The sequence below is a fragment of the Corvus moneduloides genome, chromosome 10 (genome assembly GCF_009650955.1).
Source record: "Corvus moneduloides isolate bCorMon1 chromosome 10, bCorMon1.pri, whole genome shotgun sequence".
Classification (NCBI taxonomy): Eukaryota; Metazoa; Chordata; class Aves; order Passeriformes; family Corvidae; genus Corvus; species Corvus moneduloides.
The window spans coordinates 9652970-9680532 of record NC_045485.1 but is presented as its reverse complement, the minus strand read 5'-3'; the positions used below and the strand labels follow the sequence as shown (position 1 = coordinate 9680532).

Sequence of the window (27563 nt, the reverse complement as noted above, 5' to 3'; positions counted from 1 at the left end):
AAAATAGGTTATTTCACCCAAAAAAGGCATTTTATTTCAGAGAATTTGCATGACAGAAGAGACCCATATGATTTTATCATCTGATAAAATTGATTTCACAGTAAATTCTTTTAAAATATGTGCTGGGAACAGATTATTAGCTCTTGAGAAATCACTCCACTGCTTCTCTATTTAGATCTTCAGACTTTGCATTTGTAATAAATCTATCCTCTTCCAAAGAAATAACTCTTAAAAATATGTTTCCTCTTTGACTTTTGAAGTTACTGTTCTTTCCCCTCTCCAATACTTCTTCCAATACCCCAGTATACTGGGATATTCAAGAAATCCTCAAGTTCATATGGTGAAATGCTCTCAGTGTCTTAAAATGCAGAGATGTTTAGACTGTCCCTTGTGATTCCTGGGAAAGGTTCAAGTCATCAGCTGGCAGATTCAGTTACTGAGCACACAGAGTCAGTGAAATCTCACATCCTGAGCATGACACAAGAACTGGGAAGGACAAAGTAATTTAAGATTAGATGGGACCTCCACTCTTCAGAGGTTCACACGGTACAAGAAGCAGCATAACCATATAAACCCCTAGTGCCCTCTTCACATCATGTGGTGAATCAAGTTCAAGATCCTTTTAACTTTAATAACTCTGCCTTCTTGCTCCATCTCACCAAATTGATCCTTTAATCTCCATGTGCCAAACCGAAGGCTTTGTTCTCACACAGTGCATCCCTCCCCAAAACCTGGCTGGACCCTCAGGGGCCCAGATTATTTTTTGAGACTCCCTGGTATTTACTGCAGTGATTTGCCCAGAACATTCAAGAACTACAAGGTCATAAACATTAACACCTAAAACAAGCTTTGTGTCAGTTTTGGTTTGGGCCATTATTATTCCTTTATTCTCTCTTGGATCTGTTCTTGGAAAGGAAAAAGATGAACAGAAGAAGCACAGTGCTGCCTTGTATGAATTCTGGCAAAGAGGCATGAGTTAAAATCCTGGTAACTAGAAACTCTCAGACCTATAATAATCCTCAAGCTACTTAAAAGGCTTAACTAACAGTGTCTTTAAATATCGGCTTCATACAAACCATCAGTGGAGTCACAGATCTCTGTATAAATGTGTATCTGGAAAATTTGAACAACTCTTGCATGATACACTTTGAAGCTGAAATGTGCTTTGTGGAGGAAACTTCATTCTCTAAGGTAAGGGGCATTGCAGACCCAGCTCAGGTACTGCAGACAGGACGAATTCAGCCTGTTGAAGTCAAAAAGAATTGCTCATACAGTATGTTCAGGAATGATTTGAAATAGTCACACAATAAATGGGGTGACCATGAATGTAGATCATTGGAATGTGATGCCAAGTGACTGTTGCTAGATCTGGGACAATTTATGACCCACTCAACCTGTCTCAGTCCCAGAGGCCTGTAAACTCCCTGTAGTGCTGGTTTCTGCACAGCTCAGAGCTGCATGGCTTTTTACAATAGCAGAGTGGGTGACAAGCATTTGCTCATGTTTACAGCAGGACCTGCACCCCTATTCTTGCTCACATACACTTGGGATAAACATACAGCATCCAACCTGGTATTCAAAGACAGAGTTTTTCAGACTTAAGAAACAATGGATGTGTAAAGTGTAAAAAAAACCAGGCAACAGTGTTTTGCTTACTTATAGACTTCACTCCTTTCAAACTTCAATTGTACTTCTGTTATTTCAATTTTTTTTTCTTGCCTTCAAAGACCATTTTTTTTTTGTTGTAATTTTTGTAGATACTGTGTGTATCTTTAATTTTAATTTTAGTTTTAAGGTACCTGTTAACCTACAATTAGCACAGTGTGAAGCTGAAGGGCTGCATTGGTTGGGCCCAGAATAACCTTGTAATTTTCTCCTTATTCTCAGCTTTTTAAGCTCTAAGGCTCCAGATTGTTTGATTCCCATTTGGATTTTTAGCCCATCGTGAACTTGACACAGTTGCTAAGATACGTATCAGTCTGCACCGTGTTGATACAATATTATTTAAACACTTTAAAGGGCAGCCTAACAGTTCTCCGTAAACACAAAACTCCACCGTAAACTGTTCTCTGCAGAAGCAAGCATTCTGACATAGAAATTAAATCCAGGGTGTTTCAGAGATTACCGTGGAAGCCTCCATGAGCATCTGCCCACCACCAGCAAAACACCCCACAGTTTTCTGCCACCCTGGTCCAGCTTCAATGTACACACAAGTCCTCTGGCTCAATGCCTGCAGCAGCCACCCTGCCTCAGCTCCCTATTGTGTCAGGTTCCTCTGCTGCTGCTGCTGTCACAAGTGTGCAGGGAGTTTGATGTTTGTAGCCCAGGCCCAACAGTTGTTTCCAGGCCTACCTCAATAACCTGCCCCAAATTAATCTGACCAGGAGCCCTGATCATGACCAAAAGCCTTGCTGCACTGCATGCTGTTAAAATAAAAAAAAAAAAAAAATTAAAAGCTCACCCCTTTACAAAGAAGGGCCAGAAGAAAAATACAAGTAGATAATACAGGCCAAACTCACTTGGCTGCTCCTTTAAGATGTTTGTATTCCACAGTATTTTGTTAGCTTGGACAACAGCTGTCAGGAAAAAGGTTTAAAGACTTGCTCAGACGATGCTAAGAAGTCTTCCCTGAACCATAAAGGAACTCTTTCACAGAGCTAAGCCTTGATGACAATGTTTTCTTGGTGGTCTTTGGTGCTTGGCCTGTGAGCCGGATGTCCCCTGATGGCGACTGCCAAGGCCGCTTCTCTCCGATGTGGGCACATGAGGGAAGTGTCTGACAGTGCCTTGTACACACCCAATAAACTACAGCACAACCTTTCACCAACAGCTTGATCTTAACAGCTGAGTCACAACCTGACACCTCCCATGACCATTTCCAACTCTCTGAAGATAGTGAGGAAAATCTTATGCAAAATATCCCTATCTGGAACCCAAGATGCAGGTATCATGTCTCATGCTGTGTGTTAACAGCACTGCCCTTGTGCAGTCATCCCCTGCACCATATTTGTATTTGCGATAATGGACCAAGTTTTCAAAATCAGAAAAAATTTTCCCAAAACTCTATATTGTTTTCAGAGTAATAATATTTGTATCCACACCACACCTTGACCCCACAGTATCATAGTCTTGAGGACAGTTTCACCAGGGCCATGCATCAATATGGGTGATGCAGGGGTTAAAAACACCTGAAAATTCTTTCCCATTTACTTAGTTATTCCCTACAGGGTTTATTTTTTACTAATTATTCTGAATATCTTTGTGTCAGCCTTAAATTTTAACAATAACTTTGGCTGTTTTCCTGGTTTTAACTCCATTAATTACAACAGGGATAAATGTTTCTTTTCTCCCTTTCTAGTTTTCCTCCACTAAAGCATATTCAGTCTGTTCATAATTTTACATTTTTTGGGTCAGGCTACAAATTTTCAGTGTCATGTCTTCCCTCTTCTATGGTTATTCAAATTGCTGCAGCATCTTTTCTTCTACCTGATTTTGTCCTTTTCTAAATATTCCTGTTAATGACTTCAACCATTAAGTTTCCAATGATGTGATGGGTAAAAGTAGAGCAGGCTGGAGTGCTGGTAACAATTCATCTCACCAGCCAAGTCCAGAGCAACAAGGCTTTCTCTTGCAGAAAAAGAGTTTCTATCTTACAGAACAGGCCACGACACACAGTATTTTTTTTCTGCCTCAGTTTTTAGTCACATCCTTTTGTGTGGTCACAGAGGCAACCACTTCTCATGAATCTGAGGGCTTGTTCTAAGGTTTTCTTGATATTCATGTTGTCCTTTGAAACTATGCCCACAGCCAGGTCTTCTGAAAGGCCACACTGTGGCCACTGTCCTGGTGTTTATGTGTCAGTGTGTCATGCTCTGCTGCTTTGAATTCCTCTCAGATTTTTTTGTTTTGTGGATCATGTAATCATTTTGCAACTTGTTTCCAAAAGAAACAAGGTTTCTAGTCTTTCCTATTCCAAGGTCCTAACTTGAATAACAGCACCAAAAATGGTGATTTTTCTTGAGTTTTTTATTAATATGCAAAACCTGCTTAATGCTAAAACTCCATTTCAAAATTGAAAAAAACCATTCCACTTGGAAAATTAATCTTAGGACACACCAACATTCAAAAATTGCTTCATAGTTTTAAATGAAACCAGAATTTTAACATCTTTTGCTATTACAATAAAAGTCTCTAGAAAAAAGGCTTCCATTTCAAATTTTCAAATCAACTGTACTTCCTATTTTTTGCATTTACCTTCCTGATATGTCCTGTCATTTATAATATACAAAGAAGTTTGTTCCTCTTTCTCCTGTGAAAACAGAAAGCAATCCAATTAATATTTTCCCCAAACAAGGCCTGAGTGTTGTAGTAATATGAGACCACAATTTGCCATGCTACTGCTAATCCTGCCAGACCAGACAGACGTGAACATCCTTCCCTGCACAGCCACCAGTGAGTACCGGCCTGAAAGTCACCTCCAAGCACATGGTGAGTGCTCTGGGCCATCAGAGGTCCAAGAGATGGAGTCAATTCCCTACACTCTCTACACACTCAGCAGAAGAGGAGAGAACAGAAATTATTCTCTGGTCCTATTCTAGTCCCATGAAATTGTGGAAACTCAGTAAACTGAAGGCTTGTGAAGACACAAGATATTCCAGTTAGCACATTCTAGGATCTGTGTCACACTCTTTCACATTTGCAAGTAAATATTTTCACCAGTTTTACAAGAAAAATAAACCAAAGCATTGTTTTAAGATAGAATCCTGGGACTGACCATTTTAAGATCCATGCTCGGATGAATACTGCACTAAACATACCTTTTTCGTTCTAAATTCAGAACTGCTAAGTGTCCCCACATGTTCTTAGGCCACAGTGACAGTCTCTAGTTAGGACTTATGAGGAGGGCTATAATGCAAGAAAAATCAATATTGTTATTTTAAAATGTTCAGCCATGAAAGAACAATCAACAGTTGAAAAAACCAGGAACAATCGATTTCAATGAGCAGTTCATATTGGGTAACAAGGCAGCACAGAGATAGATAAAGATTGAACTGATAGGAAAGAATATTTAAAGCATTAGTTATATACAGTAGAGCTTAATGCCCCTCAGAAGAGTTTTTGAAAGAAGACACTATCTTAAAGTTTCACATTCCATTGCAGAATTACATCCATCAAAGAGCACTTGACAACTGTGACATTGAAAACTATTTTCTTTTAAAACAATAATAATTTGTTAAGCTAAAGCATATATTGCTGTTTGAATTCTGTGGGAGCATTTAATATCATTTCTTGAACTCTCTAGAGGAAAGTTACTCACATGTCTAAGTAAATAATTGCCTAAATCTATGGCAAAGTAAATGACATCTTCCAATTAGGATTCCAAGCTGGAGCTGTCATAACATGGTACGAGACTTTGTTAATGTGGAGGTCCTGAATGCCAAAAAGGCACATGACCCTGTTTTCTTGTTCTTCTACAGGAGCGCTTGGAATCAGGTACCCATTCTGGTTTAAAGGTGTACATATACACATGAATTAAGATGTGTCATATGTCCATTCCTTGTCATGGAAAACTAATTTATCCCTTACTTCAAAGGTTTATGGAAGAGTGTCAGGAGAATAAAAAACAAATAAAAAGAGTTACAACCCCAAAACGCAACACAAAAGACCCACAGCAAACTAGCTAATAGCAGGAATGTGGAGACTATTTGTAAGGTCCACATCGTAGAAAATGGGACTAAATTTAAAAATGGAGAGAAAAGGTAAGGGAGTACTGGAGGTTGAGGTCTCCAACGTTTTAAAATGTTCTCTGAAATAGTGGGAAAGGTTGACACTGATCCTTCATTAAGTCTTTGATTTACCTTTGACAGTATCAGACAGCCACTAACAGTCTACCCAAAGATAAATCAAAGGTGCATAAAATATTTTTGGTCCAGAGTAAAACTAAAAGCGTATTTGTCTAAGATAGAACAACAGTAACTGTACCATTAATTATTCTTCTTGGCTGTATTATCTAGGGCTCTTCAGTCAAGATAAAGTTTGAAGAACACTTTGAACACAAGCAAGAATCCAAAGTCAGCATTTTGTCCAATTTCCTATTAATTTATCACGGAAACAGTATAAAACTTGCCTAAAACACATCTTGAACTAGCAGAATATGTACATTAAGTGTTATATTTCACCATACCAAGACACTAAACAATTTTTCCCTTCCTTAAACCCACTAACCTCACTTGACAGAGCACTCATTTATCTTGTGGACATACCGAGAAAGAAAAACCTGAGTGAAAAACACTACATATTCATTCTTTCTCAGGGAGAGAAGGACAGAAAGGTAATTTATATGTTGTAGAACCCTGTTAACATAAGCAATAGTATCTCTGTGGAAATTATATAGGCAGTAAGACAGCTTTCTTATGAAAGTAAAGAAAGCATGAACTCAAATCTGCTTTTCTATTGGATTAAAACCTGTCAGAATCTGAAACATCTTTTGGTACCAAACTTCAAAATATCATTTGTGTTTGAATTCCTGAACCAGATGGAAAATAAAGGAATATGAAACTTTTGGCAAAAATAAAAATAAGACTCGGACATGTTACTTAGCTCATTTTAAACCCTGCTATTATAAAGGGCTTTCAGCATTTCTCTCAGCCATAGATTCAGAGTATTAATTCAGACAGTGTACTGGAGATTTGCACTTCTGTCTGTGTCTACAAAAATGGACATAAGTGATGAAACAGAGGGGAGCTTCCCAGAATGAAACAGCAGCAAAAGTACAAGGAAAAACATATGATAACTGGTCAAATTCACAGTTCCTGTCAGTCCACAGCAGTGAATCCCTGGCACAAGTTGGCAAGATCATTCCAGCACTGACTGTGGTGACCATGCAGCACCTGTTTGCAAGGGCTCACAGCAATGCCCTGGTCACACCTGAAGGCACACCCACACTCACAGGGGTGTGCAGTGCCAGGGCTGCCCCGAGCTGCTGCTCAGATGAGATGCCTGGCTGGGCTTTCCCTCAAAGGTCACCACCTTTCTGTAGTGCTGCAAGGTGCACTGCAAGGGATATTGAGTGGCTTAGGTGAGCTTAAATGACCCTTTCAGGTGCTGATGTTCATTCCTTTGACCCTGTGTGCAGTACTGCAGGTTTTCTCCTGCTGACTGCTGCTGCACGAGAAGTCTGGTTTTTGTTGAGGCTGATGGCATTTCCTGCAACCTTGAATACCTCAAAAGGTTGGATCCCAGTTAGTTTTGAAATTTGTCCTCTTATTTGGAGGACATTATACCACCAATTTTTTTAGCTTTTAGGAAGCTAGGCCAGATGTTCTGTCACCATGGCCAGGGATAGGGATGGCCAAAGCATGGGAGGGAAGTCTTACCCATACTGAGCGTGGAAATTGTAAGCGACGCAGTTCAGAAAATGAAGAAACACTCTCAGGTAGTGCCTAGTCAGTCAAACACATACCACAGGGAATAACTCATCCTGTCAGCTTATTCCATCTACAACATGTGCCACCACATCCCACACACAGGGTGAGAGCCAGGGAAAGAAAGCGTGGGCTTCTTGGATGGGCCACATAGTTCAGCAGCAGCTGTGACAAAATTCTCAAATGGGCCTAAAAGCCAGGCAGAAAGTGACTCTTTGCCTGCTTGGCCAAGGACATCTCAGCTCCTTTAAACTAGAAAAATAAACACACTAGCCATTCAGTTGTTGTGTTTACAAGAACAGTAAAATAAACCTGAAGAACTTCGGAAAGAAAAGAGCTCTTTGGTAGGAGCTGGATTCCACAGGAGTTCATTTGAATTTCCCCAGCCAGCTGGAGCCTGGGGAAAACTGATTTTCCAGTGCCCTGCACCTTGTAGAATCATTTACACTTCTCAAGTGGATGTAAAACCACGCTACAGACACTAACAGCACCATTTAACACCCACTTTGCAGAGGTGTTAATGTCCAAAGAAAGTATAAGGTCACAGAGAGCAGCACCAAAGACATTCAATCAGGAGCGACTGCTGAGGAAGCGCAGGCTCCTCTCTCTCCTCCGGGGACTGACAGCCGGGGCGCTTTCCCTGCTTCCCGAACACGGCACGCTGCGATCGTCACCGAGAACCTGTCACAGGAGGTTCCTCCTGGCGGGTGTCACTTGTGCTGGGGAAAGGGACCCTGCCTGGCTCGCTGCAAGGTCACTGGGACTGGTCCTGGTGCCACATGGATATACCCCTGTGCTGGAGACAGAAGCTCTGTTTCCTGCCACATTCCCAGCCGTTTCTCTTTCCCCAGCCCTCTGTGAAAATTGTTGTGTATAAAACACGAACAGCATTGATAAATACTACCTCCTAAAAGAAAATCTATGGTGGATCTTCCTCTTGCTCTCCTCGTACGTTTTCATGAGGGTTAGAGACCAGAGCCAGCTGAGAACAGGAGGTAGAGAAAAACATTAACAGGAAAAAAAAGATGATAGGAAGCCTTGTACATGCATATATAGTTTCCAAAGCACATAATGAAAGAAAGGATTGAGACAGAAAGAGAGAAGGACACAAAAGAAGATGAAAATATACCACAGGGGGGAAAACAATGAAACCACCATCCACCCCAGTGCCAAAAATCTCAATTAAAAGGTGACAGGTGTGTAACCTTTTTTTAAAGGAGAAGAAAAAGCACCACAAAAGAGATGTTGGTAGGTTTAAAAAATAAATGCCAAATGTGTTCAGCCTTGCCTTTGAGCAGTGTTTCTTTTTAGTTGTCTTTTGTTTTTGTAAATTTTATTTAGTTTCCTGCAGTTCCCTTGCCAGCTCTGTGAGTGCTGGCCATAGATGTGGGAGATATTGGCCCATCGTCCCTCTAAGGGCTGCTCAACTTCCCTGCTGTGCTCAGGGCAGGTTACTTGTTCTCAAGCAAGACAGGCCCCTCTGTGCTTTAATTGCTTCTCAGCCACTCTGGCACCAGCTGAGGTCACTCCGAGTGACTGTGGCAGAAAAACAGCAGCAACTCCAGCCAGTGGTATTGTGATGGCTTTCAAAATGCAAAAGGAGCAGACACCCAAGACAGAGCACCGCAGGCACCTTTCCATTTCTGAATAAACTTTGAGCAAATACAAGTGTAAAACTCAACTGTTACTTTTTATGGTCTTGTCTCCTTTTAATTTAAACCTCTTCTGTTTAAGAAACAATGGTATATAAAAAGTATTTCTGCAGTGGCAAAGAAGGAGAATACACATATTTCAAATAGGCAAAAGTCTGGATTTTCCTCATATTTATACTTCCTGATGCATTTGGCAATCCTTCCATTTCATTCCTTCTCTGTTCAGGTGCTGCTGTGTCCAGCAGTGGTCAGGCATGTCATTTGGAGTAGGGTGAATGTTGGAAGTCACCATGACAAGCCTTTAGAAATGAGATAGGACACAGGACTTTGTGAACTGTACCACTGAAGAGCACAGACATCATTCTGACAAACTGATGGAATCTCTTTTCCTCTTTTATGGCTGGAGAAATCCCTGTAAAACAGTATTCTGTTAATTTCTAGTCATCCCTAGGGGGTCTTCATATGAAACATAGAGCCTGTGAGAAAAAGGCTGGACTTTGCTTTAGAGGATGAGTCACTCTGAACATCCATGTCAGGCTGGGGAGAGGAAGAGGAGCATGAAGAGGTAGCAAAGTCTTCATCTTATATATGGGCCCTGTCAATGGGGTTGCTGCTGAGCAGAGAGGCTGTGCCTTGGGGAAAGCAGGTGACTCCTGGGGCAGGGAAGCACTTGGAAAGCACTTTCTGGATCATTCGCAATCTGTCACATAAGCAGCCCCTGCTGAAGACAATCAGAAGTTTCCCCCTCCAGTGCATTTCTGCATTCAGATCTGTACAAACATGGAAAAGACTTTTTTGCATATTAGAGGCAGCTTTTTTTCATGAAGAGAGAGAAATACGGTCTCAGTGCCACAGCAAGAACATTACTGTTTCTTACCGGGTTCTTTATTAACTACTTGCTTACTTGGAAACCTTTTCAAATTACAAAATGCCTTCTTAAAAATATTAAGGGGAATGTCTTTAAAAAGTTGTGGAATTCCTCTGCAAGAGCTGGGTTTTACATCCTAATGGGACTAAAGCTTTTGGCTGGAAACAGGAAGATTATGCTTACTTTTAAGCAGATTTTCTAGAGCTTTATGACGAGTGTGATAGGGCCCTCTCTCATTTGGGGATATTCTGCAAGTGGAGATCTTTGAAGGGGGTGTCTTTGAAGTGAGCATCTGGCATCCCAAACTGTGAAAGGTGCTTAGACAAAAATTTATCTGCTTTTCAGAGAAATCTTATCCTAAGAATTTAGTTGAGGATGGCACTCACGGCATTAGATGCAACCAGGCATGACTTGCAAATACTAACCTGTTGCAGTGGGGATCCTGCAACACGCATATATCAAACCAGGAGTCCCGTGGAAAGGAAATATATATGGACAGACAGATTCTTGATAGCTGTTTCAGAGAGATGTTTATTTCTCCAGCCGCATGGCCGGAGCTCTGCCCAGGAACTGTTCCAGTCACGGGACCAAGGGTCCTTCTGCCCGCGCAGGGAACACAAACCAACCAATGGGAACGAGGCTGAGCAGGGGCAGGGAAGCCCCGTGTCTGTGCCCTCAGGGCCCCTCTCCCAGGGCTACATGGCAGGGGAGGGACCCCAACACCTCACCCGTTTTATTTTAATAAAAGGAGAATGAAAACAACTGGATAAACATAACAAGAACAGTTTCAGAACAAAACAAGCCACCCTCCTGAGTCTTTAAATGTCCAAACAGATTCTGTGGAACATCTTAGGGCTGACAGAAGGGAGACAGAACTCTGAGCATGCTTTGTGGGGAAACTGAGGCAGGAGAGGGTTTAACTTCTTCCCTCCCCCTTTTCATCCCCCACTCGGCATTGGAAAGGGATTTTTGGGGAAACAATTGGCAAAAGCATGGTTTTGTGAGGGAAACCATGGATGAAAAAACGGATTAGGAATACACTGGGGGTAATAGGACATAGGGTAAAAGGGAAAGGTGGGATTAGGAAAGGGAGACTGTAGGGGGGGCTTACAATGGAGATATTGTCTAACATGACTACGATTTTTTGCATATATACTGCCTTTTACAGGAACACCATCAGGCCCAGTGACCTGCGATGCTTGTAACCCTTTTCTACCTTGTATAATTTTGAATTCCACGACTTCTCCATCTCCCAAGCTTGGGATGCATTTTTCAGGGTTATTCTTTTTAATAGCAGTTCTATGCACGAATATGTCTTGCCGGTTGTCACACCTTGTTATAAAACCATAATTTTGCTTAACATTATACCATTTTACTATCCCGAAGATCTTAGTTTCTATGATCTTTTCCTTTTTCCGAGTGGCTGCTGTTTTCTGTCTCGCTGCGTCTTTGCTCTCTCCTTCGGTCGCTCCCGTGTTGGAATTGTCGGGGCTGCTGGTGCCTGCGCACTCTTCCCGGGGTCGCGTTCGGGGCTGCGCGGGCCGGGCCGGGCCGCGCCGCTCAGTTCTCCGCGCGTCGCCTCCTCTGGTCGCAGCTTCGCTGCCGCTTCCAGGCGCTGCACCCACATCTCGGCCGGGCCCCCGAGCGACGACCCCCCCGCGCCCTGCTCCAGCGCGCGTCTCGGCTGGGCGCGGCTCTGCTCCACCACCACCGCCGCCCGCCGCCGCCCGCGTGCCGCCCCTCTCGGTCGGGCGTTCCCGGGGCTCGCTCCACCACGCGCTGCACAGGACCGGGCAGGCACCGCCGGGTCCCGCCGCTCCTGCCGCTCCTCGCTCCGCCACCGACACTGCGGCTCGTGTGGCTCCGCCCGCGCGCGGGAACTGCCTCGCTGCTGCTCGCAGAGCGCTCGGTGCACGTGGCCTGGGCCGCACGGTCCCTACGCCAGGCTTCCCTTCGCCAGGACACAGCTGACATTGCTCAACAGTCTCGGTAATTAAATAATATTCACGAAAATATTCTTCCATTGGCATACATTTTGACTCCAATATTAACTGTGTCCAAACGGTTTTCCAAAAGCCCTTGGTAAGAATTAAATCCCAAGAGACATAGAAAAAGTTCTTAAACAACCATGCCAGGAAGTGTTTCAGTTCTTTTTGAGCTTGAATCAAGCTAAAATTTACAAATCGTTGTTCAAGAATCATTTTAAGTTTAAGATAAATGTCCATATGTGGCTCTGAGAGCCAAGAGTCTTCCCACGGTTCCTCCATAGTTTAGATACGGAATAGCAAAGCAAAACCAAGAAGAGGAATCCAAAGTTTCCAGGGTTTACTCACACAAATCAGTCGCTTAGGGATCGGGGATCGTTCTACTCACAATTCTCCACCATTATGTTGCAGTGGGGATACTGCAACACGCATATATCAAACCAGGAGTCCCATGGAAAGGAAATATATATGGACAGACAGATTCTTGATAGCTGTTTCAGAGAGATGTTTATTTCTCCAGCCGCATGGCCGGGGCTCTGCCGAGGAACTGTTCCAGTCACCGGACCAAGGGTCCTTCTGCCCGCGCAGGGAACACAAACCAACCAATGGGAACGAGGCTGAGCAGGGGCAGGGAAACCCCGTGTCTGTCCCCTCAGGGCCCCTCTCCCAGGGCTACACTGCAGGGGAGGGACCCCAACACTAACCTATTAAAGCAATGAATTCATTTCCTCCAACAAATGGTGGGATTAAAAATGTACCTAGGGAATGCTATAAATACACATCTGTGACTTGACTTTTCTTCCCAGGAATCTCTGGCTAATCCCTAGTGAATAACCTGTCTCTAAACTTAAACCATCAAATGAAAATGAACAGCTGAATATTTTAAACTATTGCTTTTTATTATAATTACACTGGAGCACAAATAAATAAGCACTAAATTATTGTAAAATATTGTCAATGCACTAAAGAAAGCAGAATTGATCTTCAAACAACATCTTATTACTTCAGAAGTATCAAAGTACATTTAATTACATCTTACCTAAAAAAATCAAGTACAAAAATGAAAAGAAAATTAATATGTATTTATACTGTGTATATAGAAACGGCTAATAATATATGATTACAGTTAGCCTCTAGCTACTCCTTAGTCCTACACAATCTCAGGCACATACCTGACAATTTCTAATGAAATATAAAAAAAGCAACATGACATTCAGTTTCAAGATATTAGTAAATGTATTACATCGGAATGAACACAGAATGATTTCATTTTATTTAAAAACCCTGTCATTTAAAAACTTAGTGCCATTGTCCACTTAAAAATAAACAACCCAAACCAAAAAACCCCATACTATTTTATACCATTTGCTTTAATTTGTCAAAAGGAGCAATAAAGTAGACATACATTGGCTAATATACGTAAACACATTTTTAGTGCAAGAATAACAAGACCTGTGACTTTACTGTGCTTTCTTGAAATCACAGTGCACCTTACACAAATTGCTACACTATAATGTTTAACTTCAGGAGTTTAAAGCAAAATAAGTGCATACCAAACAATTTCATATATACAGTCTCCATAAGTGTGTGTATATATGTGATCTGTATGTATATACAGATTGCATATTTATACAGACTACAGCTTTAATGACTGTGTGTAACTAAGCACTGTCATTCACCCTGTGACACAGAAGCTGCTGAGACAAGAGGTGATGTAGGAATGTTTGACAGCACTGTGATGGCAGCTCTCGGCAGGACAATATGCCTTTTACTCGAGCAGTGGGGTGGGCCAGCAGTCACGGGACAGGGCAGTGGCTGTGTCCTGTTCTGGCTCTGTCCCTGACCTTTGGAAACTACTCCACCTGAGCCTCACGTCCCTCCTCAGTAAAACGGCTCTCGCAAGCATGAGGTTTACTTCACATTTCTAAAGTGCTTTGAAGGTAAGTGCTAAGTTATATTTTACTTTTTCATGTTGTCGCACTTTAAAACAAAAAGCCATTGTTTCCATGGGATACAATGGAGGTCTGGAAGCACGTGGGCAGTTATTTAGGAAGGACAACATAAACAGTGTTGAGCAATAAAAGCAAAACAAGGAGTTTGCGGTGGGCTAAGTGTACAAGCAAGTCTGCTTAGGACAAGAATGCTTCAATTCCCTGATATTTATTCCTATTAAGTCTCAATATGGAAAGGACACAATATGAACAAACACTACCAAAGACAGAACTGTTCACACTGACACTGCCTTCCCCCAGTGGGTGTGCCCAGGGTCTGCGCTGCCAGTGATGCTCCGGCAGCGCGGCTTTAAAGGAACTGCTCCAGGAGGAGACCAGTGAGGACAAGGACTGGCAGAACTGACTGAACACCGGCTTGCGTTTTGTCACCAGTGACTTTGTGCAGTTGGGGAAAAGGGCTGAGCTAAGTATTTCACACATGGATATAGAAAATTCTTCTCTTGCCACATTACAAAGAAGACAAAGCATGAACACTTGCTGAATAATGAACCTGTTATCTCAACAGATTTCTCATGACCAACAAGTTGTCTTCTTTCCAGCAGATTCTGGAACTTTGCGAGATCTCTGGAGTTTTTCTTCTGCCATTTTCTTTCTTTAAAAAAAAGAGAATAAGCAGAATATACAGTTGGTGTCTTTTGGATGTAACATGTTCAAAGATTCCCTCACAGCCTCTGGGTTTTTTCATCTTCTGTCATTTTGGCTGTGAGGGGGTCTTCAAATCTGCATTTCAATTCTGTACCTATTCCAGCCTTTGTATTCATAACACACCAATATTTAACGTATGTGGATATATACGTATGCACACATCTATGGGTATATATAGATACATGCATATATACATGTATATGTGTGTACACATATGCATATATACATATACAATAATGCTAATATACATACACACATATAAACACACACTTCATCTTTTACAGAAATCTCAGTTTGGACATCAAAATATACATTAGTTAATTAGTTATAAAATATTTAAAAACTTTATTTCAGAGGCTGAAAAGAAACTACTACTGATAAAGCATTACTGAAACTCAAACTTTAGCAATATAGATTACAAAAACCTTCTAAAATTTGTTATTTTTGGTCTTTTTTGATCAGCAATTACAGCTGTGGCAATGCTGACAATATAATTTCAAAGAAAAGCCAATATAACAAGAAGTTTCAAACAACACATCTTTTTTTCTTGGCGAATATAACATTAAAATGATTGTTTAAAAGAGGGAATTTTGTACTACCAAACTTCAGACACAAAGATAGAAATTTTAATATACAAAATATATGCCATAGATCTTTTTTTCCCCCTACTCCAACGCAGTACAAGTTTCCCCCATTCTCAACAGATCCTTTTGGAAGATATTTCACTGCACAGATTTCACCCTCATAATCAGTATAAGCCATCTCTTTCTCCTGTTAAAACCAGGAGACCATAATTCTTTGGTCATGACACAATATTCTGTTAAAATGGGTGTAATATAATACAGGATTGCAAGCCAATTCCAGAAGCAGCCAGGAAGAAGAAACAGCATAGCCAGGAGAACACATTACGTGGGCTTCTGCTTCAAAACCGCATGAAATCAAGAGGGATTTCCCAACTGCCTTCCAAGGGGTCTGAATTCCAGCCCACAGAAACAACATGAGGAAATCTGACAGAGCGTAAGTTAGGATGTGTTGCTGGATTTAAAAATAATAAACATGTAAACAGATTTTGTCGCCTTTATTTTCTGGACCGTTGGTAAATGTGGATAGGGATGGCGGTGGCAGTGGCCAACCCACTGAGCTCAACCCACTGAGCAACTGGCTCTCTCCAAGGGCTGCACAATGCTTAGTCACAGTGAACCATGGTCTCTGCTAATCAACGGAACGTCGTCAAGGAAGAAATTCAGTCCCAAGCTTTGCTGCAGAAAATTTAGTTCCTTGGCCAAATCATTTTAGTAACTGGTTCATATAAAACCAAGGGCAATTCATCTGGTTAACATTACGGGAAAACAGACGCAGAACAATTAATATTTTAAATGCAACTTGGGCACCCACATCGAGCACTTGTATTTTCAGCGCTTGCAGGTTTGCTGCTTCCCACCAGAACTCTCTCCTTTGTCTATCCCTCCCTCCTAAACTAAGGACATCTAACAAGTACGACTCTAGTTATCTTCTACAGCCCTAGCACCGAGTTGTTTTGTACATTGTCCTCTCCAACAACACGTACAACCGCATGCTTTTGTACAGAGGCCACATCTAGGCAGGTCAGAGAAATAAAATAGTGGCGGCGGGAGTGGGGGTGAACAGTAGAATAGAACATAGAAAATAGGTAATAAAACAGTATAACAGTAACATTATATAGTAAAATTCTCCATAAATTTTTTCGTTTATATATATATATATATATATTTAAACAGTGTATTAGTTTGGGTGTTTTCAATATATTGGTGAAATATTTACATTTTGATATCTTCTGGATCCAAAAAAATCCCGGATAAATATGTTTGCCTTAATCCAGTTGGAAACCTAAATCTCTCTCGATTGACAGGTGAGCACTGTACCAGTGTGTTTGTTCCTAGGAAGTTCACTACCTGTAGGTAAGTCTTAGGTTAGAGCCTTTGCCTTATTAAGAAAGCAGGCTACCTGTGCTTGGTGCAACACAGTAGAGAGGGCATCCTCCACAGCCCTGTCAAATTGCAGTGTCCCAGAAAACAGTTTGTTGTTTAGAATAAGGAGGAGGACTGTATTTCTTGGTCCCGGCATTCTTTTTCCAACTCGGCAAAATAGGCATGCTGTCCTGTTTGCAGAGTCCTTTCTCTGATTTCTGTCGAGCTTTGATTTCTTTGCAGAGGCAACGTTTCTTTTCAATCATATCCAGCATCGTATGGTCCCCTTGTAACCACTGCATGCACGTCACCTATTGGGGGAGGTGGATGGAGGAAGAGAAGAAAGGGGGAAAAAAAAAAGGAAAAAAACATATGAATAACTGTCTTGGTCATAGACTGAATATGCTTTTTCTTTGCAAAATTAGCTTACTCTTATTTGAAACACTCTAAATTGATGAATAAAAATCTCTATGCAAACAACAGAAACAGAGTTAAACAGCTTTACTTCTAATTACTTCTTTAAGAAAAAAAAGGGTTATAAAAGATCCCTGCTTTAACTTCTCCGGAGCACTAAAAGCTAATAAAGATAAAAGGTTTTGGCTATCTAGCACTGGTTGGATTTTAAATGATAGAATAGGTCTTAAAAAGGCATATGGATCTTAACAACATCCTTAAGTTGTGGAAATAAAAAATTCTACACACTGAAACCCATGTTTTATATTGCCTTCCAATTCCTGTCACATTAAAAGCAGGGTGATAACATTTCTGAGTATCAAGCTAAATAAAACTGTTAAATTTTGTTAAAATGATTTAATGAACTCCATGCAAATTATATGGATTAGCCTATCCTACTCTGTGATATTTCATTAACTGGAAGGCACCAGGAGTTTAGAAACTCCATGTTTTCATGCATGTGGAATACTTGAGAACATGATCCTGATCCAAAAGGGGAGGTTAGCATATGTTTAGCTGTAAGTACGTGTCACAGCCCCTCTGAAGCTGAGAATGTGGCTTCATTCAAGTTCAGTGGGGAGTTCACAATTGAAAATGTTGTGTCTTCAGAGGCTTTAGACTGGAACAAAAAATCACTAATAGTAAACTCTTCTGAAAGGGCTCACTGGTTTTGGATATCACTGTATACCTACAGCTCAGAAAACTCCTCAACAATTGCTTTGCAAATTTGAAGTGTTGTCTTGAGAGTCCCCACATTTGTTTCCCATGAGTTAAGGATTTGTGTGTAAGTAAACACACACGATATGTTCACATACGGTCCAGGTACACCTCTACTCTTGCCATGAAAATTAACATGTACACCAATACTTTGGCAGCATTTGTGGTTGATGAAGGAAATGTATCTTTATTATTAAGGGTATTTGAATACATTTAATAATGCATATGCCTTTCCTTCATAAGTCTTAGAATGCCAAGAGTGGGCATACTCCAAGTCCCCAGAACTGAGGCCTGGTTTGCTTAGAAGCCCTTATAGAAACTTCCTTGGATCTCAGTAGTTTTTGTGTTCAGCTTGAAGCATATTTAGCATTTATTGATAATAAATAAAGCAAATGTTCAGATTCATAGCAGAAAACAAAGAAAAAGGAATAAATGTAAGAAAGCCTACCAGAACAAGTAATAAAAAACTATGTACTCAAACAGAAAAATTAATAGAATACAGAAATGTTGGTATTTTTTGTAAAAAATAAAAGGGGGCGAAACAGGATAAAATAATTTTATCACAAAACCATTCTCACCTTATACACTAGATAGTACTCTAAGTAAAACAAGTTTAATCCATATTATGAGTTTTGAATTACATAGGTAACTTATCTGCAATGTGTCCTCCTGAATGGCTGAGCCATTTCTTCAGGAATTCTGCTGTGCCTGCTCTTTTAATGGAATACTTGTCTTTCATTTCAGGAGTGATCTAACATTTACTGTGGTGCAGGTGGGCATGAGGCACAGTGTCTACCATAGCCATGAGATTTTCTCTCTTTGGGTGCCCAGGCTTGGTCCAAAACTCCCTGACTGGAGATACTCCCCTCCCACCCATCGGCTCGACTCCACAGATGTTGGGGAAGGCTCTACCTGACCCAGGTTTCCTGCCATTCTGCTCACCAGTAGTGGGTCAGTACTTACACAGCAGTGTCTTCAGCTGGGTCCTCCTCTGTGGGGAAGGACAGAGACACAGTCTGCACGTTATTCATTACACAAATATTCACCAGCACAGCAGCTTCTGCACCAGGCCTGCCGACAACAGCGCTTGAGCATGGATTTCCTCTCCTGGGCACCGGGAAATACCTTCTCTTTTACAGCTCATCACATCACAGGCAGAGTGTGTGCCAATGCCAATCCCCACGGCACGCGGGGTGCTCCAGTCACCAAGTGTCACAAGCACCGCACGCAGCACACACGACAGCCACCGTGAGAGTGTCACATCCACGTCACCCCCCGCTCACCACCGTGCTACACACAGTGCAGTGCCAACACGGTACCTTGTGGTATTGATCTCCTTCATTCAAGGGGGTATTCAAGGGGACAGAAGCAGCATTTTGACATGCTAATTTCTAAAATGCCAGTTGCAACTTCCCAAAGATAGAAATGGAGTTGTAGAATGTATCAGTTACACAGACACTCTGCCGCCCCCTGCAAAACAGCACCTAAAATATACCCAAGAGTAGGCAGCTCCAAAATCTTTTTTTTATACTGGCCACCATATTTTGTTACGGTTAGTGAATCATTTACTGTGAAGAATTTGAGTTTTCCCAGACACAGATTTTCAAGTCTGCTTGGGATTTTTTTAATGCTATTTTTGTTTGATGGCTAAGTCCTTCCTATCAGGATCTTCTTAGGTGTACTGTTCGCATGACACAATGTCTGGAACTACACTCAATAATGGTGCATGCAGGGGAAACTTGTAGAACTGGGATGGGGAAAGTAATTTGCTAAAATACACCAAGTGAACATATGATGTTGAAAGGCCTGGGGAAAAAAAAGCTTAAATATTAAAAAAAGCTTAAATATTAAAGGATTTTTTGATAGTTTTGCCCAGTTGTTTAGTGTTTAAGTGCAACAGAATAAAAATATTAGGAACAAAGATGCATGGCCTCTGGAAGCTGCAGGACAGACCTAAGAGGAAATACCCATTGCAGATCAATGAACTACAGAAATGACAATAACCATGTCGCTGATATGAAGTCCCAGAGTGTTAACTAAATTTTCAGTGCATCCTAGACGAGTAACAGGCACTGACGCTCACAGGCCAGGACTCAACCCAGCTGTTTAATCACAGTAAAAACCCCTGATGACTTCAGTAGAGCTGTTGAGGTGTTTAAAGCTAATGTGTTTAACACTGCAGTCTTAGACCTAATCCAGTGACTGAACTGGTGGCACTCACATTTAGTTCCAGCACTAATTTTTTTCACATTCTCCCTCCTTTCTGGCTTCAGCCTGCTCCTCTGGTCATGCACCAGGCTAATATTCCTGCTAAAGCATAACAAGGAATTTGTTCCATGTGAGAGGCACAAAAGATAATGATGTTACAACTTAATTTATGAAAAAAAAGTAGAGCATTCAAAGAATTTTATAGCTATACAGCTCTCCTGGGAAAGATCCCATCGTGCTTCAGGAATGGTGCACATACTGCATCATGTCAGAGCTTGGCTGCAGATGTGGATGTACACAGACAGGCCCAAAACGCATCATCACTGGAGGTAAGAGCCAACAAGACACAGAACAGGAGAGGAAAACTTGGTTCTGACCAGCGAATTTTGGCCCAAAACCTGTTCTTACTGAAGAGGGAAGAAAGAACCAGCAGCTAATGCTAGGATTGTAAGAAGGGACCTCCTGGAGACTCCAGGATGTGTATCAGGTACTATGTCCCATAATATCCTACAGATTACAAAATTTGCTAATTGTACGTCAATTTTTGCTTTGATGGAATCTTTACTCATTAGATTATCCAAGGTATAAGACACCTTTTTAAAAAATTAATTTTAAATCAGATAGAGCAAGAGAGTGAAGAAAAACACCAGGCAAAGGCCCAGAAGTTTGGACATTCACCAAGGAGGTGTTGGAGATAGGGTCAAATCCTTGCTCCTAGGCAGGCAGTAAAAGCTGAGTGATAAATGGATGTGTAGGAAGCATACAGGAATGTACAGTGGTTGGATAAATTCTCTCACCTGAACGTGACTGAGTGCAAGAGTAAACAAGGATCTCTGACAAGTTCCTGGTAAACACACTGACCCTTTGATTAGTCATCAGTCTCTAGTTTTCCTTCAAAAACCTTCTTCAAAGTAAATGCTTGTGCCAAACTTGAACATCAACAACAAAAGGTAAGAAACTTCTTCCACTATACAACACCGAGCTTTTCCATACAGTTTTAATCACCAGCTTTTTTGCAATCTTTAGGAGAAACCAGTCTATGTGCCAGCTTACTTTTACTATTTGCTCTCAGTTTTCCGATTTTTTTATTTCCAAAACATTGGAAATAAATATTATTAAGATCTTTTATGTACTCTTGGGTTCTGTGTTGACAGTGCCACAGAACAAGAAGTAATAAACCCATCTTCAACTAAGAAAAAAGAACAACTTTACATATCCTCAAAACAATGCAAAATTAAAATCTTTCGCAGTAAAAAAAAGATCCCTTCTGGTGGGTGTTTTAAGGCTTTATGAAGGTCAGAGAAACAAACTAGACAAAGTAGTTCCCTTCTCTGCAAAGTGAAAATGGTACATTTTTGTATGTGTGTGCCTGCATTAGCAGTGGGCCTGACCTCATATCTCATCGGTTTGAAATTTTGTATTATTCCAGGAAGATAATTAGCAGTCCCAATGGTTTCCAAATACATGTATTGCTTAAATTAGATTGCCCTGAGCTAGACCACAGAACTGTCTTGGAGCTGAGGTTTGATGGGCAGAACATGTGCAGTTCAACGGCTCTTAGAGGCCAGGACTTGAAGCCAGAGGTCAGTACATACCATAGTTCTCTGCCACATCAGAATTTACTGGGAAAAGCACATAATCCCAGGGAAAACTCAGAACAGGCTTTGGAAAACAGACAGTGACTCACACTGCCAGAAAGTCCCTGGTGTCACAGCAGCCTATTTCTGTTTTCCATTGCCCCGGCCCTGTCTCTACCCAGCCCTGGGAACCCCCACCACATCCCTCGCTGTGCCATGAAACACTGCACCAGCACCTCCACAGAAGTGCTCAAAGTATGGGTGTTTAAAGCAAGAAAGAGAAACGTAAATGAACACGGTTCTTTCCTTGTTCTTAACTAAGCAGGATAGTTTGGTTACAGATAGAAAAAGAATAAAATATTATCCAATGATAGATACTGATGGAAGCTACTGATGGACACAACTTTGCACACAGGCTGGGTGTGTTCACCAGGTGTAGAAAACATCTTACATCTTTTTGTGGATGAATATCCACACTATGAGGTCAGACTTTTGGGCCCTTCAGGAACTGGACTATCACTATAAGGAGCACCAGGCAATGTGCATCAGGACAGGCCCCAAGCAGGTCTGTGCAAGTTCCTGAAGACATGGATGCTATTGAAAAAAGACATTGTGATACCTGTAAGTTACATACAAACTAAATGATGCCATGTAGCATAGCCTTTCCGAATGAAAAACATAAGGGCTGTAAAAAGAAAAATCCATGAGCAGGACTAAAAATATAGACTGAAACATCCTCAGGACCAGGCCTGGGACTCTCTTTGTTAGCTGTGAAAAATTTTACTTGTTCATATGTGACTTAAATACCTACATAAATACATGGATGGATAATGCCCTCTCTTAGCAAACAGACATTTTGTGCTACATTAGTCCTACTCATATCCCCTTGTCTCAAACCATGCCCTAGGTAACTTTAGCCCTGAACACTGGGAAGGCAGGAGACAAGAGGAGAGCAAGTGCCAGGAGCAATTCTGCTCCTCTAAAGTCAGGCCATTGGTGAAGTGCGGTATGAGGATAAGGCCATGCTCATTCCCAGTGCTAAGAGGAGTTTCAGGAAACCTGTCATTGAAGGTGCACTATAATTTTTCACACAGGTGCCCGTGAAAATACGTGCTGCTAAAAATGCCATGTGGGAGAAGAAATACTTGAAATATTGGACACAGCTCTACTAGTAGTCACTAAGTTTGAAATTCTTGTCAATTTTCATTCATTTTTAGGAAACTTTTCTTACATTTGAAGCGACCACACAATATTTCACGCTCTGGACACGTCTGTGAGCAGGGTGTTCATTTGTGATGTATGAACTTCTAATGACCTAAAAAAAAATCTTCCACTCTAGCTTAGGTGAGGGCTTTAGACGACACCATATCCCCTTCAGCTGTTTCTCCTGTTTCTCCTCATGACATCTTGGCTGTTAAATTCTTTGCTTGCCTTGTTTTAATGCTGTTGGTTTGTTTGAGGTGAAATCGGAAGCTCTGGGCAATAGGACAGCCCCATGATTCAGTTGTTTTCATCATTTTTTCCTAGTACTGTAGGTTCCCACTTACTGTGCTGAAGTTCCATAGGTTATGGGGCTGAGGAAGTTACTGTTTGCTTCATAAGCATCTCTCTCTCCTGCTGGATGAGCAGAGGGGCTGACTCCTGAAGAATGGGGAAAACTATATCACACATATGTGATCATGGCTGTCATACAGAAATATCCTTTTCTTTGTCAGAACTGCATAACATAGATAAAATAAAAGCCCAACAGCTGGTGTGAAGCTATAACAAAGTGATCTTAAACTAACACAAAATACAATGAAATAAAAAAGGCAGCAGGAGGAGATTATTAGAAATGTCTCCTGGATCTGTAAGCAAAGTGGTCTCTAACAGTGCAATCCGTGTGCAGTGCTTCACATCATTCAGCAGAGCCAAGCATGCTGGTTTGTTTTGGCAGGCTGCAGTAAGTGAAGAAGAAAGGCTTTCTGAAAGCCACTTACCATCCTCTGGGAGGAAAAGGTACTCCCTCCCTCATGCCTGTTCTCAGACAGGAGTTTCCAAACTCTCTTTCCCACTGAAACTCTTGACGGCACTTTCTCTGGTGCAGATGGCTCCCAGCCCCGTGGCCGGGTAAGGTATTTCCACTGGGAAGGTGTGAAATCCCACTCCTAGAAGCAGTCCTTTGCCCCGGGGGCAAGCGCTGGAGTGGCTATGTTAAGCAGCAACAGTTACTTCGCTATCTGATACTCAGCTCGACGTGCAGGTCCTCTTAGCACATGTTCGCAAAAGGGGAGTTGTCCAAGGCAGGAAGGAGTTCAGCCAGAATCAGGTTTCAGAAGATCTGAGCAGAGATCCTCACCCTTTTGAAGCCAACAGGAATTTACTTGGACCTCATGGGTCCAAGAATTTGACTGCAGTTTGTTTAAAAAACCAGTAAAAAATAACCTCAATAAAAATTATTTTTAAATACTTCAGAAGAGCATTTGGAAAATTATGTTGGACAAGATTTCTTTTGCTAACTGTGAGCTATAGCCATTGCACTGCCGTTGAATGTTGTTACTTCCAATGTGACTTCCAAAAGTCAGTAAGTCAGGATGGAACTACAGGCTAAGTCTGCAGTCATTCCCCTCTCTGTGAGAGAGGTATTACGGAGGAATATTGACATGAAAGACAGCATAATTTGGCCCAGGATAGTTACTTGTTCATACAGCTTGGTACTGCTAACCCATTCTCTTGTTACTGCCAAATTCAAAACAACAGTTGATTATTAATACAAAGGTGATTAAAAGTAACAGTATGTTCAGGAACCCGCAGGATGTGCAAGGTGAGCTGTGAGAGCAGACACTCTCCATGCAGTTTGGAGTGCCTGGAAATGCTCCCTGGGGACAGTGGACAGCAGAACTGCAAAAGCCCCCCTAGTGTTTTCCAGAAACTTTCCCCTGATGCCAGCAACCACATTAGAATGATCCTGTGCATTTACATACTTGCATTACAAGCACAAGTGCACATACAAGGTGTTAAAAACTACACAAACTGCCCTTTCTGATGTTTCATAAATTCTTCTTTTCGTGGGACAGAAGATCAATCTCTATTTTCCCTCTAAGAACATGGGAAAGAATTTCTCCATCACATTAGTTTTTGTTTAACAAAGTGTGTAGGAGGGAACACTTTGTAATCTTACCCTGTATAAATTTAACACTTAAAGCATTCACTGACACCTGGTATTTCAACCTACGAAACAGTATATGCAACACATTTTAGGAATCTTATAACATTTCAATTGCTGTGTTTAAAGTTTAGATTTACATTATTCTGAATTTCTAAACTTCTGGAAATATGTTTTATTTCAAATGATACTACCACAGAAAAAAAATGAAAACAAGAGTCCCTATAAAAACTGCAAAACTAGAGTCCCTGGAAAAAACTACACTATCACTCAATGTAATTACATGATGCAGTACTGTAAAAAAACTCTGGACACCTTTTTCCAAACTTAGAAGTCACTAAAAGACTTGACTACATTGTGTTGCACTCCATGGCCTGACTAGTCCACCACTTAAAAATGACTGACAAGACTATTTGGAACTCCAGGAACTCCCAAAGATTCAAGATTATGAGCAATTAATACTTATCTTAAAATTAAATTAGCGAATGATTAGTAACCCTTCAGCACCTCTGGTTCCACACCTCCAGTTTCACGATTCATTGCTTTCAATTACTAAATGTCACAGTTACTCCACACACAACCAGCTCTGCACATACTCCTATGCCTCAATTTTTCCAGTAACCCTCAGATTATTGCTGAGGCTACTAATAAAGCAAACTTTAGGTGACAAATTCATTGTTCTGCTTTCTGTTTTCATATTGCCAATCAGTCTAGTTTTAGATCTGTCTGACCTTGCATTATTATCTTGTTTGGAAGCGCATTCTTTTCATCTGAGCTTTTTTTTAAACTCCAAACAACTGCCTGAAATGTACTGCTTGATCACTGTTAACACACTCTGTAAACGCTAGTGCTTTCAAAAGAAGAGCCTGTAAATTAACTGGTATTGGAAATACTGTGTAAGGTCATCTCATGCATCTCAGTGGATCATCACAAAGTGCATTCCTATTGAGATCACTCATGAAAAATCAAAACTTCATCTATGCCTTTGCTAAGGAATAAGTGCAGAACTCAAGAAACCCACCATCATTCTTCCTGTCATTCACTGTAAAATAGAAAGGAAAATACAATATTGTATTAGGTCAATCACAGGAGGGACAAAGGACAGACACTTTGCTAGAGTTCAGTGATACAGAGATGTCCTGTGTACTGCATTTTGCAGTGCAGCAGCTGCAGGGTAACACTGTCATGTCCCAGATTTCCTTGGAAGGTTACTAACCCATTCTCTCCAGCACTTCTGCTTGCTGGAAGTTGCTGCTCTGTGGCATGTGTGCTTGTGAATCAGACTACACACAGCAGGATGGTTTCAGCTGTGACGCCAGTGACCACTGCAGTTGGCCCTGCCTACGGCTGGGTGCTACCCAGTACAACTCACCTGCAGTTAGTGTTTCTTACTCTCAGTCATGGCAGTTTTGAAAAACTTCCTGAGTCTAAATCTCATATGGAGATGAACAGCCCTCCCCCTGTGCACTGAGAGGTGGCATGGAGCACTGAGAGCTGCTGTGGGCAAGGTCCTTTCCTCCTCTGGGTCCCACCCCTGTGGACTGCAAAAGCTCTCATGTACAAGGGAGTTGAAGGCAGCAGGGTACATGCTCTAGATACTGCTCTGACCAAGAAGGGCCCAAAAATTGAGAATGGAAGAATGAAAGTGAATGGAAACAAGACCATAACTTTGGAAGACCTAAGAACTGCAAGGAAGAAGACATCGAAACCAGTCCTAAAGTCACAAAAATGTGACATGTGGGGACATCACAAATTCTGTCAGGTTCCCCATTTTATTGGACCTCATTGTTTCCAAACTATAAAAAACCACATGACCTTCAACACTATTTCTCTTGAAGTCAGTACTAGAACCCAAGATTTAACTAACTTTTATTGCTGTGACAGACGAAGAACTTCACCCCAGCCATTTACCAGCAAAGCTCCTAAGTCTTTATATTTCTCTAGCACTTTCAAGAAAATGGCCAAAAAAAAAATTAAAATTAAAGGAATATAAAATCAGCAAAATAATGTATGGACGGAAAATGCCTCAGCACTGAAAGTTGCTTTACTTTAAAGTTGTTTTACTTATGAGAAATTTTGAAATATGGTCTTACATTTCTCCATTTTTGATAGTGAAACTGAGTCAAAGATCAGTTTCTTAGCGTAAATGCCATTTCTCAAATATTGTACTGATTGTATGGAGGGAAAATATTCAGGAAAACATGACTGAAAACCAACACTGAATGTTCAGAGATGATCATACTCTTGTAGATGGTCACAACTTCCCTTCAAAAATGTGTAAAAGCATTATTAAAAGACAGATATCTTCATTAATCATTAATTTCTAACTCTAATTTGAAGTGCAGTTAATCAACAGTTGCTAAAGTTATAAACCATACTGAGAGTTTCTGAAGAATACAAAGATCTAAGACCCTGCCTCAGTATGAGATACCACATCTGATGTTACCTCACAGCAACATCATGAAAGGTGATTTATCTGGAATGGCTAAACAATATAGTACCCAAATCTAATATAGACATGATTTCCTGGCACACAGAATGGCTGAAATACAGCAAGAGACTCAGACTGGCATCCATGTGCTTTAGAAAATGGGATTCATTTGGTTCAGAGATTCCCTGTACCTTGCTTCTGGTTTTCTGTTTAAAAGGAATCTCTGAAGGGGTGGTGCTGGCCAATACAGTGTGTGAATCAGCATTAGCTCCTTAAGATGACTGCAACACACCAAACCAAAAGCAGCAGCCTCCTCAACTCATGGAGTGACCTGGCAAACTCCAGATCAGGAAGGGAATTTAAATATCCAGCTTAAAAGGAATGGCTAATGACAATGCATGACAAAGAAAACACTGAGCTTCTTGTTTAACCTATAGACACATATCACCTGTGCCATAAGCAAACAAACTCAAACAGCAAAAAAGTGTTGCTTTTCTCTG

At 41.2% G+C, this 27563-nt stretch overlaps 1 protein-coding gene across 7 annotated transcripts in view; it reads right to left on the bottom strand.

Annotated features, from left to right (window-relative positions):
* Positions 1–12807: 12807 nt before the first annotated feature.
* Positions 12808–27563, bottom strand: part of NYAP2 (neuronal tyrosine-phosphorylated phosphoinositide-3-kinase adaptor 2) — a 136859-nt gene continuing 122103 nt past the window's right edge. For 5 of the 7 annotated variants that reach the window (XM_032119589.1, XM_032119590.1, XM_032119591.1 and 2 more), the window contains one exon: positions 12808–16843. In XM_032119589.1, coding sequence (XP_031975480.1) covers positions 16616–16843 — 228 coding nt within the window. In that variant the 3' untranslated portion in view covers positions 12808–16615. Of the gene's footprint in view, positions 20010–27563 lie in introns of all 7 variants that reach the window. The other 2 variants (XM_032119592.1, XM_032119593.1) reach the window with 2 other exon arrangements.